The sequence below is a fragment of the Drosophila ficusphila genome, unplaced genomic scaffold (genome assembly GCF_018152265.1).
Source record: "Drosophila ficusphila isolate 14025-0441.05 unplaced genomic scaffold, ASM1815226v1 contig_470, whole genome shotgun sequence".
Classification (NCBI taxonomy): Eukaryota; Metazoa; Arthropoda; class Insecta; order Diptera; family Drosophilidae; genus Drosophila; species Drosophila ficusphila.
Genome location: NW_025064389.1, coordinates 35689 through 53167, shown reverse-complemented (window position 1 = coordinate 53167; position 17479 = coordinate 35689). Strand labels below are relative to the sequence as shown.

The 17479-nt window shown below is 39.5% G+C and overlaps 2 protein-coding genes across 2 annotated transcripts in view; one reads left to right on the top strand and one right to left on the bottom strand.

Annotated features, from left to right (window-relative positions):
• Positions 1-17479, bottom strand: part of LOC108096141 — a 127144-nt gene that overhangs the window by 87874 nt on the left and 21791 nt on the right. The window lies entirely within an intron of this gene.
• On the top strand, positions 1834-7048 carry LOC122320328. Its single transcript, XM_043208522.1, has 2 exons — positions 1834-5630; positions 5722-7048. The coding sequence occupies exons 1-2, from the start codon at positions 1834-1836 to the stop codon at positions 7046-7048; spliced, it is 5124 nt and encodes a 1707-aa protein (XP_043064457.1).

The following is a 17479-nucleotide window of genomic DNA, read 5'->3' as shown; positions in this document are numbered from 1 at the left end:
ATCATACTGTCGCGTCTGAATTTTTATGCGTATACTGTTTGATTCTTGATTCTTGTGCATCAGTGTCAATTGAAGCAAGATAGGAACAGGAGCTTAATTGTTTAACTATGGCGTAAAGTGATATTTGGATGTTTTTCCAGAATAATGTTGATGAAGGCATAGCTACATATAAAACATGTAAAAATAAACTAAAAAATAATAGACTTTCAAATTTAAAAACTCATTAACTTAATTTACACAAAATAAAATTAAATGCTGGAAGTGTTGAACTGTTAGAATCGTCGTCGTCATCTTCCTCCATAAAATTAAAAAAAAAAAACTATTAGAAAAAAAAATAAAAATTGAAGTGAATAAAAAACAACTGCTGAGGTCATATATTGGATTGGTGACAGAAGACAGCATTCCTTTCAATGTCCTAAATTCGGAAAATATGCGAAATATTGTTGACCCAATTTGTGATGGATTTAAAGCCGCTGACGGAAAAAAATTACGTTAAATGCATCCAACTGCAAAAAAAAAACTTTGCAAACCGTGGCAAACAACATAAAAGGACATATAACCACCAAAATGGCAAATAAATTATTGTGTCTAAAAATAGACAGTGCCACGCGGCTGGCAAGAAACATTTTTGGCATAAGTGCTCAATATATAAGTTCAGCTCAAATAAAATCCCTTATATTATTGGGCATGGTAGAGCTTAAAGGTGTTGGATCGAGCACAGCCAAAAATCTCGCCGCTGAAGTGCTAAAAGTCCTAAATAAATATAATATAAACTTAAGTGTCAATAACATCTGACAATGGTGCCAACATGCTTAAGACAACAAATATATTCAGGGTTGCCAAATCGGTTTTTAAAAAAGGCGTAGGTCAGATAAAGAAAGTTATGTAGAAATGTGAAATTGCCATATAAAAAATACGTAGATCTACGTACTTGTTTTTCTGAGGGAAATTAAGAGAGTAGGTAAAAGTAAATAAAATGACAATTTATATTACCCTAAAAGTAGTAGACAGCAAACAAACAACAAATTTAAAAATAAAAAAAATCTATGAATTATAGATCTACCAGAATCTCATGGCAAATAAGCCAAACTTTACATGCAAATATAAAATCATCTATTTATTTATTACCAGTAAATGATCTGTTTATATAGATATTTATATATTGGCACATAGAGTATGAAATAAATAAGGCTAAATAATGAATGGATTTGAATATATTTGTGTTTGGCTTATTTGCCACGAGATTCTGGTAAACCTATACCACCTGTAGTTAATTTAAACAAGTTAAACAAGAGGCTAGGGGTGTCCGTTAGTATGAAACGGAACGTTTATTAATTTTTTTTTCGCGAAAATAAAGGTAATTATGCCCATTCAGTCTATTTTGCAAATTTGAACAATTTTGATAGAAAATACGTAGATTCTGGGACTTAAGTTCCTAGGTTTGCAAGAAAGGCTTAAAGTACGCAGATCTACGTAAAAAGACGTAGAGTTGGTGTTGAGGAACCTCACTACTAATTACAATAATCTGGTATATTTTATAGCATGTAAGATATTCTTTCTTGAGATGGTCTGGTCTGTCTTTAATCTCTCTCTCTTCCTCCTGACCACGAGCGGTCAACATGAAATAAAGCGTAAATTCTTATTGTGAAATAATTGAGCATTATTCTATCAACCAATTTGAAAATGGTCTTACAAACCATTTAGCGTGATCTATTCACCACCATTGTCTGGTCTTACAAACCATCAGCGTGATCTATTCACCAACATTGTCTGGTCCTTCGAGAGCCGGAATACTTCCGCATCTACAAACTGTTTTGAGTATATCTACACACCATGGAGCAACAGACGCTTAAACGCCTTATCCAAGCACGTGGTCGGCTAAAGGCTACCATAACTCGCTTGGTCAATTACATTGAGAATCCACCTCCACAGAGCACTTACTCCGGAGTCGATGCCATGCTGGCACGGCTAAATCAAGCCTTCAGAAGCCTTGAGGAGATCACTGACGAAATGCACCTGTACGATAACGTTGAAGGTTTCGAGGATCCTACCGAAGATTTCCAATCGTATGAGGAGAAGTACCTGCGCGCGCTTACCTTATTCGCGTCGTTAAAGAGCGAACTTCAGCCAAGCGCCATACCTCAAGCGGATCACAACATGGCCACATTGCTGCAACAGCAAAGTGAGTTCTTGCAGCGACTTGCTGAGAACGGAGCATCTACCTTGGCCACGCCGCCGCCTGCTGCAGTTTGTTTAAATGAAAACCCGTTGCCGAAAATCCACATCAAACCCTTTGGTGGAGACTACAAGGAATGGCCAGCCTTCAAGGACATTTACGAGAGCACCGTCCACAATAAGACCCACCTGGGAAAGATTCAGAAGTTTCACTACCTTAAGTCTTTCATAGTTGGTGAAGCGGGCAATCTTCTCAGTCACATGTCCATTACGGAATCAGCTTATGATTCAGCATGGGAACGCCTCAATGATCGCTATGATCGCCCAAGACATATCGTGAACTCCTTACTGGACACTTTCATGGCACTGGCTGCTGCCCCCAACGGCGAGGTGTCTAATCTACGCAAACTTTCTGATGGCGCCAATGAAATCATTCGTGGGCTAGATGCAGTTGGGGAGACAAGCCGTGATTGCTGGGTGATTCATCTTGTACTGGCTAAAATTGTTCCCGACTCTAGAAGGAAGTGGATAGAGGACACCAGAGGCTCTGCGACACCAACCGTTGCAGACTTGTTTAGATTCCTTGATGACCGTTGCGAGGATTTTGAATTAAGCCAAGCTACATCGGCAATCAAACTCGATCCTGGCAGTCACACGGACAAGCCTGCCAAAGCGAAGCGCGCACTTATTGCAGTGAACCGTGGCAATTGTAGTAAGTGTGGCTCTGCTGACCATCAGCTGTATAGATGCTCTCAATTCCAAAATCTGAACACCGAACATCGGCGCTCCTTTGTGAAAGGAAAGTCGCTTTGCTTCAATTGCCTACGCCCTGGCCACCGATCTTCACAATGTCAATCGAAACATTCGTGCAAGCACTGCAAAGGCCGTCATCATTCTCTTGTACATCCTGAAAACATGGATTCCGTGACAGTTGCTCCTGCGGACACTGCACAGGCCAGTCCTCAAACTTCTGGATGTAGCTCAACTTTGGTCGCCCAGACGCAAAACAGCAACTCATTAACACAGTCACCGGGACTCAAAAGAAGCACATTGCCCACAGCTTTGGTGTATGTCCAAAACTCAAAAGGGACTTACACAATTTGTCGTGTGCTTTTGGATAGCGGCTCTGAGCTATCCTACGTTTCTGAACGATGTATCAACGCACTTGGGCTCGCTCGTTCACCCTCAAGAATTCTAGTTTCCGGAATATCTTCCGTCAAGGCCGAAACTACTAGAGGATTGGCAACGCTGCATATCAAGTCAATGGTGTCACTTCACACGATTGTTGTCGCAGCCCATGTGCTGGGCAAAATCACATCAACACTTCAACGGGACGACATTGACGAAACAGCTTTAAGGATCTACGATGGACTCCAGTTAGCCGATACTTCGTTTAACACATCTTCACCCGTAGACATTTTACTGGGAAATGAACAAATTTGGTCCGTTTTGTCAGGCGATAAAAAATATGACACCGATGGAAATATTATTGCCATCAGCTCTATCTTTGGATGGATAATCACTTCAGTTGCAATGCCGCAACCATTAACCGCCAACACGCTCATGACTACTGTTGACATTAATGCCTCTCTTCAACGCTTTTGGGAGATCGAGGATAACACTGAGCATACACAACGAGACCCTGCGCACGAAAAGGTAGAGCAGCATTTTCTGACCACACATTCCCGAGACCCAGACGGCAAATACATCGTTGAATTGCCTTTTAAACACGAATGCCAAGAGTTCGGAGACACCCTGCAGGGCGCTGTCTCACGCTTCTATGCTGTGGAACGTCGTCTGCAGCGTGATATGGAGCTACGCAAGCTATATTCAAAATTTATGAGCGAGTATCTAAGCCTAGGTCATATGCGTAAGCTGCCCCCTGAAGAATGCAACACATCAGCAAAAACGTTTTATATGCCACACCACCCAGTTCTAGGAAAGAAGCTGCGCGTGGTATTTGACGGGTCATATGAAGACGTAAACGGACACGCTCTAAATGACGCCTTACACATCGGACCCAGCATACAACGCAACCTTTTTCATGTATGCCTTCGCTTTCGAATGCACAAGTTTGTGTTTTCGGCGGACATAGTTAAAATGTTTCGCCAGATCTGGGTTGCCCCTAAGCACCGCAACTTTCAACGCATCGTATGGAGAGAGGCTCCGAAAGATCCTCTTCAACACTTTCAACTCTGCACAGTCACCTATGGAACAAGCTGTGCACCGTTTCTTGCTGTCAGAGTACTGGAACAACTAGCGCGAGACCACCAGGATGAGTTTCCCACAGCCTCAAAAATTGTGCTTGAGGACTTTTACGTAGACGATGTCCTCACCGGCGCTGAAACTGAAGACGAATTACTTAGCCGCCGCGACGAACTCATCCAGCTGATGTCCAGGGCTAAGCTTGAGCTTGGCAAATGGGTGTCTAACAGTAGCGTCATCCGCCACATCCGGCAAGACGAGCTCCAAATAACCAGTGCGGTTAAAGTTTTAGGAATGCTATGGAATCCCCAAGACGACGTCCTGTCCTACAAAGCTTCGCTTTCTACGGAGCCAGATGCTACTAAACGGCAAGTATTGTCAGATGTCTCACGAATTTTCGATCCTCTAGGTATTCTGGCGCCTGTGGTAGTACAGTTCAAAATCCTTTTCCAAGAACTCTGGCTACTTGACCTGGACTGGGATTCAAAACTCCCACCGAAACTGGCTGAGTGGTGGCAAACCTGTCGCGACGATATCAACTACATAACCAACCTAAGGATTCCACGATATGTACACAGCGAACCGGGAAAAATCGAATTACATGGATTTTCAGATGCATCTATAAAGGCATATGCCGCTGTCGTTTACAGCCGCGTAAGCAACGCAGACGGCACCTGCTTGGTGTCACTTATGGCAGCTAAAACACGCGTTGCGCCACTAAAGCAACAAAGTCTTCCTCGGCTGGAACTCTGTGGCGAGCTATTGCTCACTCGCCTTCTCCGAGCTGTTAAAGAAGGCTTGCATCACAAGGATATAGTTGTACATGCTTGGTGCGATTCCACGATTGTCCTTTCGTGGCTGTCGCACACCCCATCGAAGCTGAAGACCTTTATTGCCAACCGTACTTCGGAGATCCTAGATGTCATACCACGCAGCGCATGGCATCACGTTGGCTCAAAGGATAACCCTGCCGATTGCGCATCGAGGGGAATGCTAGCAGCCAATCTCATGAGCTATGAGCTGTGGTGGAAGGGACCACATTGGCTACACCTCAACGATCTGCTTGCTTCAAAGCTGCGTAGTGGCAACAATCTCACAACAATTTTGGACACGCCCATAATGGATGAGCTGAAATCCTCTTCACTATCCAGCCGTGTTGAATCTGAACCTGAAGCGTCCCCGATTGAGTGTCTATCGTTTCGAGTTTCTTCCTGGACCAAGCTGATTCGCTGCACTGCTTATGTTTTACGGTTTATGCATCGAGGAATGAAGAAACGGATTCCGTCAAGCCTCACACTCACGTTTGAGGGAAATCAGCGAGGCCCGCATTTATTGTCTAAGGCAGGCTCAAGGAAGCTTCTCATCCGATCTACACCTGTTGCAAAGGGGAAAAGCTGTGGCAAATTCGTCAACACTTCGAACACTGTCACCCATGGTTTGCAAGAATGGCCTGCTTCGCGTAGGTGGGCGCCTCTCAAACTCGCTACTACCGGAGGAAATCAAGCATCCAATTATTCTGCCGAAACATCATCGCATTTCTCTGCTTATTTTGGAACACGAGCACAGGATACATCTTCATCCAGGTGTGACAGCACTTTTCGTCATCGTTCGCCAACAATATTGGATAGTTGGCGCACGCAACATGATTCGTAAGCTTACACATGCTTGTCTCAAATGTTTTCGCCAACGCCACAAAACAACTGATCAATACATGGCGGACTTGCCAGCTGTTCGGGTACGTCAAGCATACCCATTTGAAAATACTGGGTGCGATTATGCCGGACCGCTTCTACTCAAGGTGCACAAGGGACGGAATCCACGAAAGGAAAAGGGATACATTTGTCTATTCGTCTGCCTAGTAACCTCTGCAATTCACTTAGAGCTGGCTACAGATCTCTCCACGGATACATTTCTTGCTGCACTTCGTCGTTTCACCTCCCGTCGAGGCAAGTGTACCCACATCTTCAGCGACAACGGTCGCAACTTTGTGGGAGCAAAGAAGGTGTTAGACGAAATGTATAAGCTCATCCTATCACAGCAGCATAACACTCAAGTAACTCAAGCGTTGGCTAGCGAGGGTATCAAATGGAGTTTTATACCACCGCACGCACCCCACTGGGGCGGAAAATGGGAATCAGCTGTTCGCTCCGTAAAGCTGCATCTGCGTCGTGTCATCGGGAATTCCATCCTCACATTTGAGCAAATGCACACCCTTCTGGCTCAAATTGAATCCGTCGTCAATTCACGCCCACTCTTCGCTACGTCAGACATCGAGGTTTCCTACTTATCACCCGCACACCTGCTGATTGGACGCCCTTATACATCACTTCCAGAGGGCGATCTTGGCCACATAGCAGTTAACCGACTGGATTACTGGCAAAATGTACAGGCAATGCTACAAGGCTTTTGGAAGAGATGGCATCAGGAGTACCTCACTACACTTCAACAGCGCCCTAAGTGGAATACGGAGAGGAAGAACATTGCTCCTGGGGATATGGCGATCATTAAGGATTCAAACACACCCCCCGCCGCTTGGACTTTAGCGCGCATAATTGAAGTCTACCCAGGCAAGGACGGGCTGGTACGGGCCGTAAAGCTGCGAACTTCATCAGGAGAACTTGTTAGACCCATTTCTAAAATTGCCATCCTGCCTAATTCAGAAACTTAGTTTCAGGGTGGGCCGGGATGTTGAGGAACCTCACTACTAATTACAATAATCTGGTATATTTTATAGCATGTAAGATATTCTTTCTTGAGATGGTCTGGTCTGTCTTTAATCTCTCTCTCTTCCTCCTGACCACGAGCTGTCAACATGAAATAAAGCGTAAATTCTTATTGTGAAATAATTGAGCATTATTCTATCAACCAATTTGAAAATGGTCTTACAAACCATTTAGCGTGATCTATTCACCACCATTGTCTGGTCTTACAAACCATCAGCGTGATCTATTCACCAACAGTTGGCAACCATGAATATATTATCATTTGTTTTCGATGAAAATCTTGGCGATGACGACGAATATTGTTCAAACGATGAATATTTAAAATTAATTGAAAATATAGAAAAAGTGCCAAATGTGTTAATCGGGAATATTCAAGTTTGTCGTTGTGCTGCACATACGGCTCAACTGGTTGCTCTCGATGTTACCAAATCGTCGGATATGTTGAAATACCGTCGGATATGTTGAAATACCTTTGTATCATGTTGTCGCAACATGACAAAATTTATAAGAAAAACTTCAAATGGATTTCGAGAAATATTCGAACTGAAACAGCTAAAAATGCCGCAACTAGATTGTTCGACCAGATGGGGATCCACCTTCACGATGCTAAAGGATTTGTTAGTGGCTAAAGATGAATTATCTGAAATTGAGTCAACTGAAAATAAAAACGAAGAAGAAAATTTTGAAGTGGATGCATCGTTGTGGGATTTTATTGAAAACTATTGCTTAGTTTTCAGTCCATTGCAGAAAACATTAAAAAAATTCCAAGAAGAGCAACTGCATTATGGAAATTTTTGCGCCCAATGGCTAAAATTAAAAATATGCACAGAAAAAATTGTAAATGATGCAACTCACGATATGACAAGAACGATTGGCGAAAAGATTCTGAGTTTTATAGAAAGGCGATCGAAAATATTATTAAAGAATAAATTTCTCATTTCGTGTTTGTTTTTGGATCCTCGTTTCCAACATACACTAACACCACAACAGAAAAATGATGCATTGAACCATTTAAAATCGATATGGGACAGACTAAATGATATAAATTCTACTGGACAGTTATGCTCAACACCAAATTCGGACACACATCAATCAGTGAACCATTTTTTTGATGAAGAAGATGAATTGCTAAACGCTTACTTAGAGCAAGGGATCCAAACGGAAGTCAGCAGTACATTCGACGTCTACTCAAAGATTGACAATCTTCAACTTCCTTTCCAAAGAATCGATGCAGATGTTCTCAAATTTTGGAAAAGAAAGCAGTACACTGACCAGGAGCTGTATGCACTAAGTAATGTTTGCTTTGCTGTACCACCAACTCAGGTACCTATATATATACAAAAGTTATAATAAATTAATGTTCACAGTTTTATAAATTTAAATGTTTTCTAACAGGTGACGATTGAACGAGCATTTTCGACGTTACGACTTGTACTTACAGATTATCGAAATCGACTAAGTCAGGAAAATATTCTGCTGGTCAAATTGAATCCAAGCTTTCTGGACTCAGCAATTGAAAACTTATCTCTCTTTGAAGATGACGAAGAGATTGTATTTTATGAAAAAAATGAATAAAAAAAAACAAATTGTGAAAATTTAATTATTAAACGTGTATGTTCATATATTAACAAAGAATACATTATAATTTTAAATTATTCTTCTTCTAATCGAAAGGAAAATCAAAAATTTTCAAACGACAGCAGTCGCTAGCGACTTGCAGAAGTCGAGCAGTTGAAAGCAGCAGCGTCAAAATCAAAAGCAACAATAAGTCGGATGCCTCGTTTTTTGAGGCCCCAACTGCTGACGACTTCCGAAAGCCGACACCTGCAACAGCATCGACTACGATTAAAAGCAACAGAAAATCAGTAGCAAAAAAACGAGAAGCGGGGCCTGCTAACGACTTTTGCTTTTCGTGGCTTTCATGATTTTGGCCTATGCTTCGACTGCGACTTCTGATTTTTACAAAAGCAGAAGCAGAAGAAAAATCATATAAAATGACGGCAGTTTTTCAAACACTGACCCAAACTACCACAAAGTTCAGGAAGCAAAATTACAATTGAGGCCTGTGGGAATAACAGTGACAGAAACAGTTGCAGAAGTTGCTTTACAAGATTTAATAAATCATACTGCTAGCCGTATTTTATTATTACAGGAAAAAATATTCGTTAATTTAGAAAGTCTGTCCAGCGTTAAATTAATTGCGAATTACGGTTTTGATGGATCGTCTGGACAAGGTGTGTATAAGAAAAGATTTGAAAGTAACGAAACAGACACTTCAAATCAGTCTTTATTTGTTACAACCGTCATACCCTTGAAGCTTGTTGATGGAAAATGAAAAATTTTTTGGAATAATGGATCCCCGCAATCTGTAAGATTTTGTCGCCCTCTCAAAATGGAATTCGCCAAGGAAACAATCGATCACATTTTTAAGGAAAAAAAACTATTTGGATGGACAAATACAAAATTTGACTCCTTGTGAAATAACGATTTTAGATGAAAAAAATCACCGTCTCGTATGAGTTGTACATGACACTTATAGACGGGGAAGTTTTAAACGTTGTGACGGGAACTAACTCCTGTCAATTACACTGTGCGACAAAATTTAACAAAATCTTTGTTTAAGTTACTTTTATGATTATTTTCGGTTAAGGTGCATAAATTATGCACAAAAATATCTATGCCACCTTTTAAGTGATACGATTTCTTTTTGCATGGTAAATTTTATGAAATTATTTTTATGAAAATAATTAACACAAAATATTATTTTATTTTTTACTTTCAATAAACTATAATTTTTTTAAAAGTGAATTTTTTTCCTGATTTTTTTTGGCTTTTTCAGAGGTATCCTCGCGTAACAAGTCCCATACGTAGTCGCCCAGAGTATAGAGCTGGGAGAAAACAATTTTAAAGCATTGTGATAAAAGCCTAACGGTATATTTGCTCAGCGTTTAAAAAGCTACACTGCTCCCGTAGTATTTCGTTTTGCTATTGCTACCGCTCTCACTTTGACGAGAGCCGTAGCAGAGCCATAGCCGAACAACGAAAAATTGCCTGCTCTGCTCTGCTCGGAGTTTCATCGAGACCGAACTATAGCTATAGCAAATAGCAAAGAAAAAAATTTTTTGTGCTACGGCTACGCATAGCGAGAGTAGAAAAGTTATAGCGAGATGAAAGCAGAGCAAACGATTTTCTCCACTTGCTACGGCTCTCGACCAAATTTGTTATTGTTTTGGCTATTTTCTTTTTCCTTCTTATGCACCTTTACATTATTCTCGTCGCTTTTTAGACATAATTCCTTTATTATTGAAATAAAAAAAGAAAATAGCCAAAACAATAACAAATTTGGTCGAGAGCCGTAGCAAGTGGAGAAAATCGTTTGCTCTGCTTTCATCTCGCTATAACTTTTCTACTCTCGCTATGCGTAGCCGTAGCACAAAAAATTTTTCTTTGCTATTTGCTATAGCTATAGTTCGGACTCGATGAAACTCCGAGCAGAGCAGAGCAGGCAATTTTTCGTTGTTCGGCTATGGCTCTGCTACGGCTCTCGTCAAAGTCAGAGCGGTAGCAATAGCATAGCGATATATATATGAATCTCGCTGCTACGGAGTAGTAATTGCAAACCCTGTATTTGCTTAATACATTTTAATTAATAGATATTGAACTTGCATGAACGCTTATAACAGTGAAAAAATATTTTCGCAATATGTGATTATAAGGCTGTGAAATATGCAAAAACGCGCGTTTTTGGGACATTTGAGTGTGCGTAAAAGGCGATTGGCTATTGATATTAACAAATCCACAAACTTATATTCTTATTTTGATTAGTAGAAGATAAAAATAAGAAAAAATCATCTTAAACATTTTTTTGTCGCACAGTGTTATGTTCGATCTGTGGTGCAGGCCCAAAACAATTTATGAATTCAGTTGATGTAAAATCTTTCCCGCCGAAACCTGGACACCTTCAGTATGGGATAAGTCTACTACATGCGTGGATACGTGTTTTTGAATTACTTCTTAAAATATCCTATAGAATGCAGTTTGAAAAATGGCAAGCAAGAAACGATAGTGACAATCTCGTTATGCTTTCTAAAAAGAAAATGTGCCAAAGAGAATGTGGCAAGAAATGGGATTGCATGTAGATAAACCGAAACAGAATGGAAGCGGAAACACAAACTATGGCAATACAGCCAGAAAGGCTTTTTCTAATACAAACTTATTCGCATCAATTTTAGATGTGGACTTGGAATTAATTAACAGTCTGCATACTATTCTAATAGCTATTAACTGTGAATTTGCAATCGATCCTCAAAAATTTAAAAAATTCTCAGAAAAAACCATTCAGCTATACAAGTTTAATCCGGTGTCACCAACTTTACACAAAATTTTAATTCATGGATCCCAAATAATAGCAGAATCAGTAGTGCCAGTAGGCTGTCTTGGAGAAAACGCGTCAGAAGCGCGAAATAAAATCTACAAGCGTGATAGGCGAATGCATGCTCGACAGAACTCTCGAATAAATAATATCATGGATGTCTTCCCCAGATCTATGGACTCATCAGATACCTTTATCTCAAGTATTTCAATTAAAAAAGGGCAGCTCGACATAAAAAACAACCCCTTCCGCAAAACATAATTGAACTCTTTGCAGCACCCCAAAATTATATTTCTAGTATTACAGAATCTTTTCCTAACAACAGCAGTTTTAATGATATTTCAGATGACTCGGAAGACTCGGATTCAAATGAAATAAATCCATTTTCATTTGAATTAGCTGTAGAGAACGATTGGAAACATTTCATTTCAGTTTTTTTTTTGTTTTTGCCAAATAACAATTTTATATATATCCTTTTATTCCTATTTAAGCAAAAATGAAATCCATTATTATTATAGATAATAAAAATCAGTATTATATGTAAGAAAATAATTAACATAGGTATAAAAAAAAAAATCTAACTTCAGATCACGTATACATTATGTTGTTTTCCGGGCAGTTAAGGTAAGCGTGGTCAAACTTACTTAAAACATTGCTTAAACATTTATAGTGGTGTATTCTTAAAATATGCTAAGTTTCAGCTCGATATATACAAATTTCGATTTTATGCCGCTTATTTGGCAATCCGGCCTACAGTTAACTGTTAAGATATCGGTTGTCAAAGTCAGCTGTTTTTTCAACGAGAAGCGCTGTGAAATCGTTTGTTTTTGTTCAAACTTTTAAGGGCAAAAAAGCGTATTTAAAAAAATTAAGGAAAATGTGTGAATGGCAGTCCATTCAAAATGGTTTGTTATATGTGTTCGTGAGCTTGAATTGTAGAAATGGATTGTGGCGTCCCTGTAATCTTGTGTAAAATCTAACCTCAAAAAAATTGAAATGTCGTCTTACATACAAAAAAGTGATTCAAGCTCATTTCAGCTCATTCCAGCTCAAAAACTTGTTTTGTGCTGTAGAGTGATCAATTCTCCTTATACTTAGCTAATATAAAATCGATGTAGATCTGTTGTTTATATTCCCACCAATTTTCAGAGTCATCGATTTACATTTGTCAAAGTTACGTTGTGTTGTTTACATTAACCTTTGAGCGTGTCTTCGATTTTTTTGATTTTAAAAAATGGATAGAAAACAAGAGCAACGAATTTGCATTAACTTTTGTGTTAAAAATGAAATTAGTGTTCTGACTACTTTGGAAATGTTGGAGAAGTGTTTCGGTGACAATGCTTTGAAACTTACAACAGTTCGCAAGTGGCATGGACGGTTCAAAAGTGGCCGTAATTCCATCAATGATGATGACAGTTCTGGCAGGCCATCCACTTCGAAAATGGACGAAAACATCGGCAAAATCAAAAACTGGATGGCCATAGACCGCAAATTGACTATTAGAGAGATGGCAGAGGAGTTGGACATTGCTTTTGGAACCGTTCAAAATATTTTGGCTAATGATTTGGGTTTCAGACGCGTCGCTGCAAAGTTGGTGCCAAAAGAATTCAATTTCATACAAAAAATGGTATGATAATGCCTTAATTATCCTTGACCATTTGGCTAAAAACAGCACCAATACCATCCAACAACTACCGAATTCACTGGATTTGGCTCCCTGCGACTTTTACCTGTTCAGTCGACTTAAAATACCGCTCCGCGGAACGCGTTGCAGCAGCCGAGATGAGATCATGGAAAAATCGAAGATGGCTCTGATGGCCATACCGCGAGCTGACTTTAAAAAATGTTTTGAGGATTGGATCAACCGCTGGCATAAGTGCGTTGCAGTCGATGGAGTACTTTGGAGGGGACAATATAGATTTTGCTGAATAACTTTGTATTTTTGATTTTATTAATAAAAGTCGGGAACTTTTTGATCAAGGGAGTAACTCGACTGTGTCCCAAAGTGACAAAACTTTGTGTCAGCGGACATTGCACGTATACGACGAGCGATTAAAGGGCCCTGGACTATTAAGTCCCGCTTCGAATTGACTGAGACGATCGTCACTCTGACGCGCTTGTGGACATTTTGGAGGTAGAAAAAGTTACCTTTGCAATTGGTACTGGGGTTTTCGCAGACGTCTCGCTCTTTACTTACGAACTAATGGAGCCGAGAGGAGATACTGAGAACGAGCACTTTAAACTGGCAGGTGGAACGGAAATCATTTTTCTATCAGCTCCAGCTTTTGCGACGCCACTTTATTTATCTCTATGCGTAGTGACCCGAAAAAGTAAATAATCAGCACAGGTGGTTAATAGGGAAAAAAAAACCCAGTCCCGGAAGAATTACCGAAACTTAAACATATTAAAAAAAATGGTTTTTGGCACTAGTTGAATGGAACAAATCAGGTTTACTATTAATTAATGTTTCGATTTGTTCCATTGCACGTGTTCCGTCTAGAGAGACCATCAAATAGAGTGCACCGTCTTGGTGATAACAGTGATCTGTGTTCTGAAGAGTCCGTCTGTGAGCACTAGTCCCAAACAACAAAAATTTGGTTTTGCTAAACGTTATATTTTGTCGTTTTATGGTAAAATAATTGTAGAAAAAAATGGTCTACATCGTACTACTGTAACACGTGCATCCCAACATGTGAAATCTTGCACGCCTAAGTGAATGTAAGTTTGTGCGATGATTTGCGTTCGTTTGCTAACTACTTGTCAATGGGATAACGCAGTTCAATCAAAGTATATTTTTGATCGGGCAAGTAAAACACCAAAAAAAAAAAGGGTTCAAAATTTCAAGTTCTCTCAAGTTAAATTACATAAGTGTTAACGAAAGTGCAAATCTTACAATTCGTGGTTGCATCATTTTTTGAGAAAAAGCGCGTATTCCGACGAAATCTAAACCACACATTGTAAAGAAACTTATAAATTTATACAAAATTTGGAGAAACCTCAAAAAAATGCAAAAAACAAAAAATAAGTTTTTCAGCAGCGCACAATGGGCGATTTGGTCTCGCTAGCGGCATTTAATTCAAATTTGCAATTTTAAAAAAGCGTTGATATTTTTTCACAATTCTTGCGCGCATTGATTTCAAGTTCCTAGAAATTTATAATTTTTATTGAATTTGCTAAAAGTTTGGCTTTTTTTATCTTTAAGGTATGTCTTATAAAAAAATCTATGTTTGTGACCGGTTTATAAATGTGTAGCTCATAAAACGTGGGCGTAATTCAATTCCGGCAGCGGCTATGTCGGTTCGTCTCACGAATTAAAAAAATAACTTTTCATATTGTTCTGAAATTATAATTTACTATTATTTCATTTATTTCACACTAACAACTTACAACTTAAGCGCGAACATTGCAGACCGTTTCGAATTTTTAGAAATAAATTCTTTCATGAGTGCTTCCAGATCAAGCTTGTCGACTTCTCTGGATAGGAATGAAGTATCGCGACATGGTTCAATCTACTTGTATGTTGCGCCATGATTGACCTTAAGCAATTTTTCACCCTACGCAAAACAGAGAAACTTCTCTCGTTGGAGCAAGTTGACCCTGCAATGGTCATGAGCAACTGGATGAAACGTAAATATTCAGGGACAAGACCTCTACACCAGTCATTCTCTTTCAGGAATTGAACAACATCCTTTAAAGATTTTGGAGTTACTTCTTTACGTTTCGTCAGGCTCAATTCCATATCTCTGTCGCTCAACGACAAACGAGATGATTTTTTCTACGTCAACTTCTTGACCAACTGCAAACTGTTCTAATGTTCTGAAAAATTTGGCTGATTCAGTATCAAATCTTCTTTTTAAAGAGCAAAGAACTTGATCGAATATTTCATAAGATATACACCGGTAATATTCTTCCGGTGACTTGAAAACATATTTATTGTGATTTTTGCTTTCTATTCGCGTCGAAATGTTTCGTTGACGGGGCAAATTCGGCTCATCAATATCGAAATTCTTTGAGAACTCTACGCTTCTCAGCCAAATTGATTCAAATTTGGAATCGCGGGAAAGATTTAATGCAAAAGTTACAGCTTCTACTTTTCGAAGCGAATCTACGACGCAAAGCTCTGCCCTTTGAAGTTCTTGGTTTAATATTTCAGTTCGATCGAATATGTCGATCAACGCATTTAAAAAAAAAAAAAAATGAAAAAGACTCCATGCGTTGAAGAAAACCTGCAGCCTTAGCGACGATTGTGCTATCGACTTCCCGATTTTCGATCAGCCCTTGGAAGAATTCCATCAGAGATTCGTAGTTCGCCAGTACGGTTTTCAGAGATTTTATTCGCAGCGTGAATCTAAATTGAGATATTATATTTTTAAAAATGAAGAACTTATAACCTTTTTAAGGGTGTACTCAATCGAAAATATATCGTAATAAATAGAATATATTAAAATACGAACATTAACTCAAAATTAAGGACTGTGAAGGTAGAGTACTCCCTTAAGTTTGAAACGCGACTCCGAACTTTACCTTGTTGGGCAGTACGCTGCAAGAGCAGGAATTACTTCGTCACCCACCGTTTCAGCCTGTAGTTCCTAAAATTTGACAAATTTTCTGGCAGGGAGAACTTGTTCAATCCCGTCTTGAACTACGAGATTAAGATTATGGGCGTTGCAATGAACAAAAAGTGCTCTCGGTTCTTCTTCTCGGATACGTTGTTGCAACCCAGACACATTTGATGCCCCGTCATAACATTGGCCCCTCATCTTTGAAATTTGCAACCCAAATCGGACGAGCACATCTTTGACGATATCAAATAGAGTTTTCGCTTTCGTATTTTCTGTCGAATAAAAACCCAAAAAATACTCCGTAGCTACTAGCTCCGGAGAAACAACTCGCAAATAAATAGAAATTTGCTCCGTTCTTGAAATATCCGCCGTTTCATCCAGAAGTATAGAAAAGTACATCGCAAGTTTAATTATTTGAATATTATCTGACAAAATTTTCATAGCCATCGCTTGCAATATTTCATTCTGAATGTCGTGATGTAGCCATCTGTGGCCTGTTCTTTTGAGCCAAGATTCTAGTTCAGCAACATCTTCTGCGCGCGCTCTCAATATTGCCATGAAATTCGAATTGACGTCGTTATCCACTCCTCGAATAGCTAGTCCTTGCCTTCCCAAAATTATTAGGGTACTGAATATTTTTCTTAAAGCTGTCCGATGATCCATCATTTTTTTTTTTGAGATGCGGTTGATAAATGTTGAACAACGTTAATTTTTCCGTGGTTATTTAAAGCGTCTGCGCAAGCGACATGGAATGAACTTTTTCAATGCTTTTCTATTCTTTTTTGCTGCATGTTTCCAATTTCTAAACCCATTCTTCGTCCAGGTTTCCTTGGAAATCAGATCATGCGATGTAAGTGTTGTGACAATTGCTAAGTTGTCAATGCTGAGCGTCTACCGCTCTGGGGACTTTCATTTAACAAGAGAAAAATAGGTACAACCGAAGTAACTTCAAGATTAATTTTATTTAACAAATTTCACTAGATATCAAAACAACTAATTTAATTACGAAGGTTAAGTTATATCAAAAGTTTTAGGGTTCTTCAAGGTATAAAATCAAAGACACAGGCCGACCAGCACCGAACACCGCTTGCCAAAGAGTGGTTCGTCGGAATTTGGCATTCGTCTTTTGTGCTGCTGGGACGTCTCGAGAGCGTAGAAAGCTGCATTAAGCACACTCTTTGTCTCCTACGAAATACTCTTAATAGATGCTCGAACATGCCGCCCGCCAATACTGATCCCAGTATTAAACTCCAGGGCTTTCCCTTGTTGCCAATTAAACGCTGTGAAAAGACAAGTGTTTGTTAGAGCATACATGTGTTGGATCAAAGATGTGCAAAATAATTGTCGTTAATTTGATGAATCGAGACCTTTAGCTACTGAGCTGCAAACTAAAGGCAGAGGACAAAGTTTTGAAAGCGATCGCTTATATATTCCTGACGAGG

Bases quoted from the DNA above. Each gene is read 5' to 3' on its own strand.
- LOC122320328 (XM_043208522.1), top strand. From the start codon at position 1,834: ATGGAGCAACAGACGCTTAAACGCCTTATCCAAGCACGTGGTCGGCTA. The intron at 5,631-5,721 runs GTTTATGCATCG...TTATTGTCTAAG, and splicing joins TGCACTGCTTATGTTTTACG to GCAGGCTCAAGGAAGCTTCT.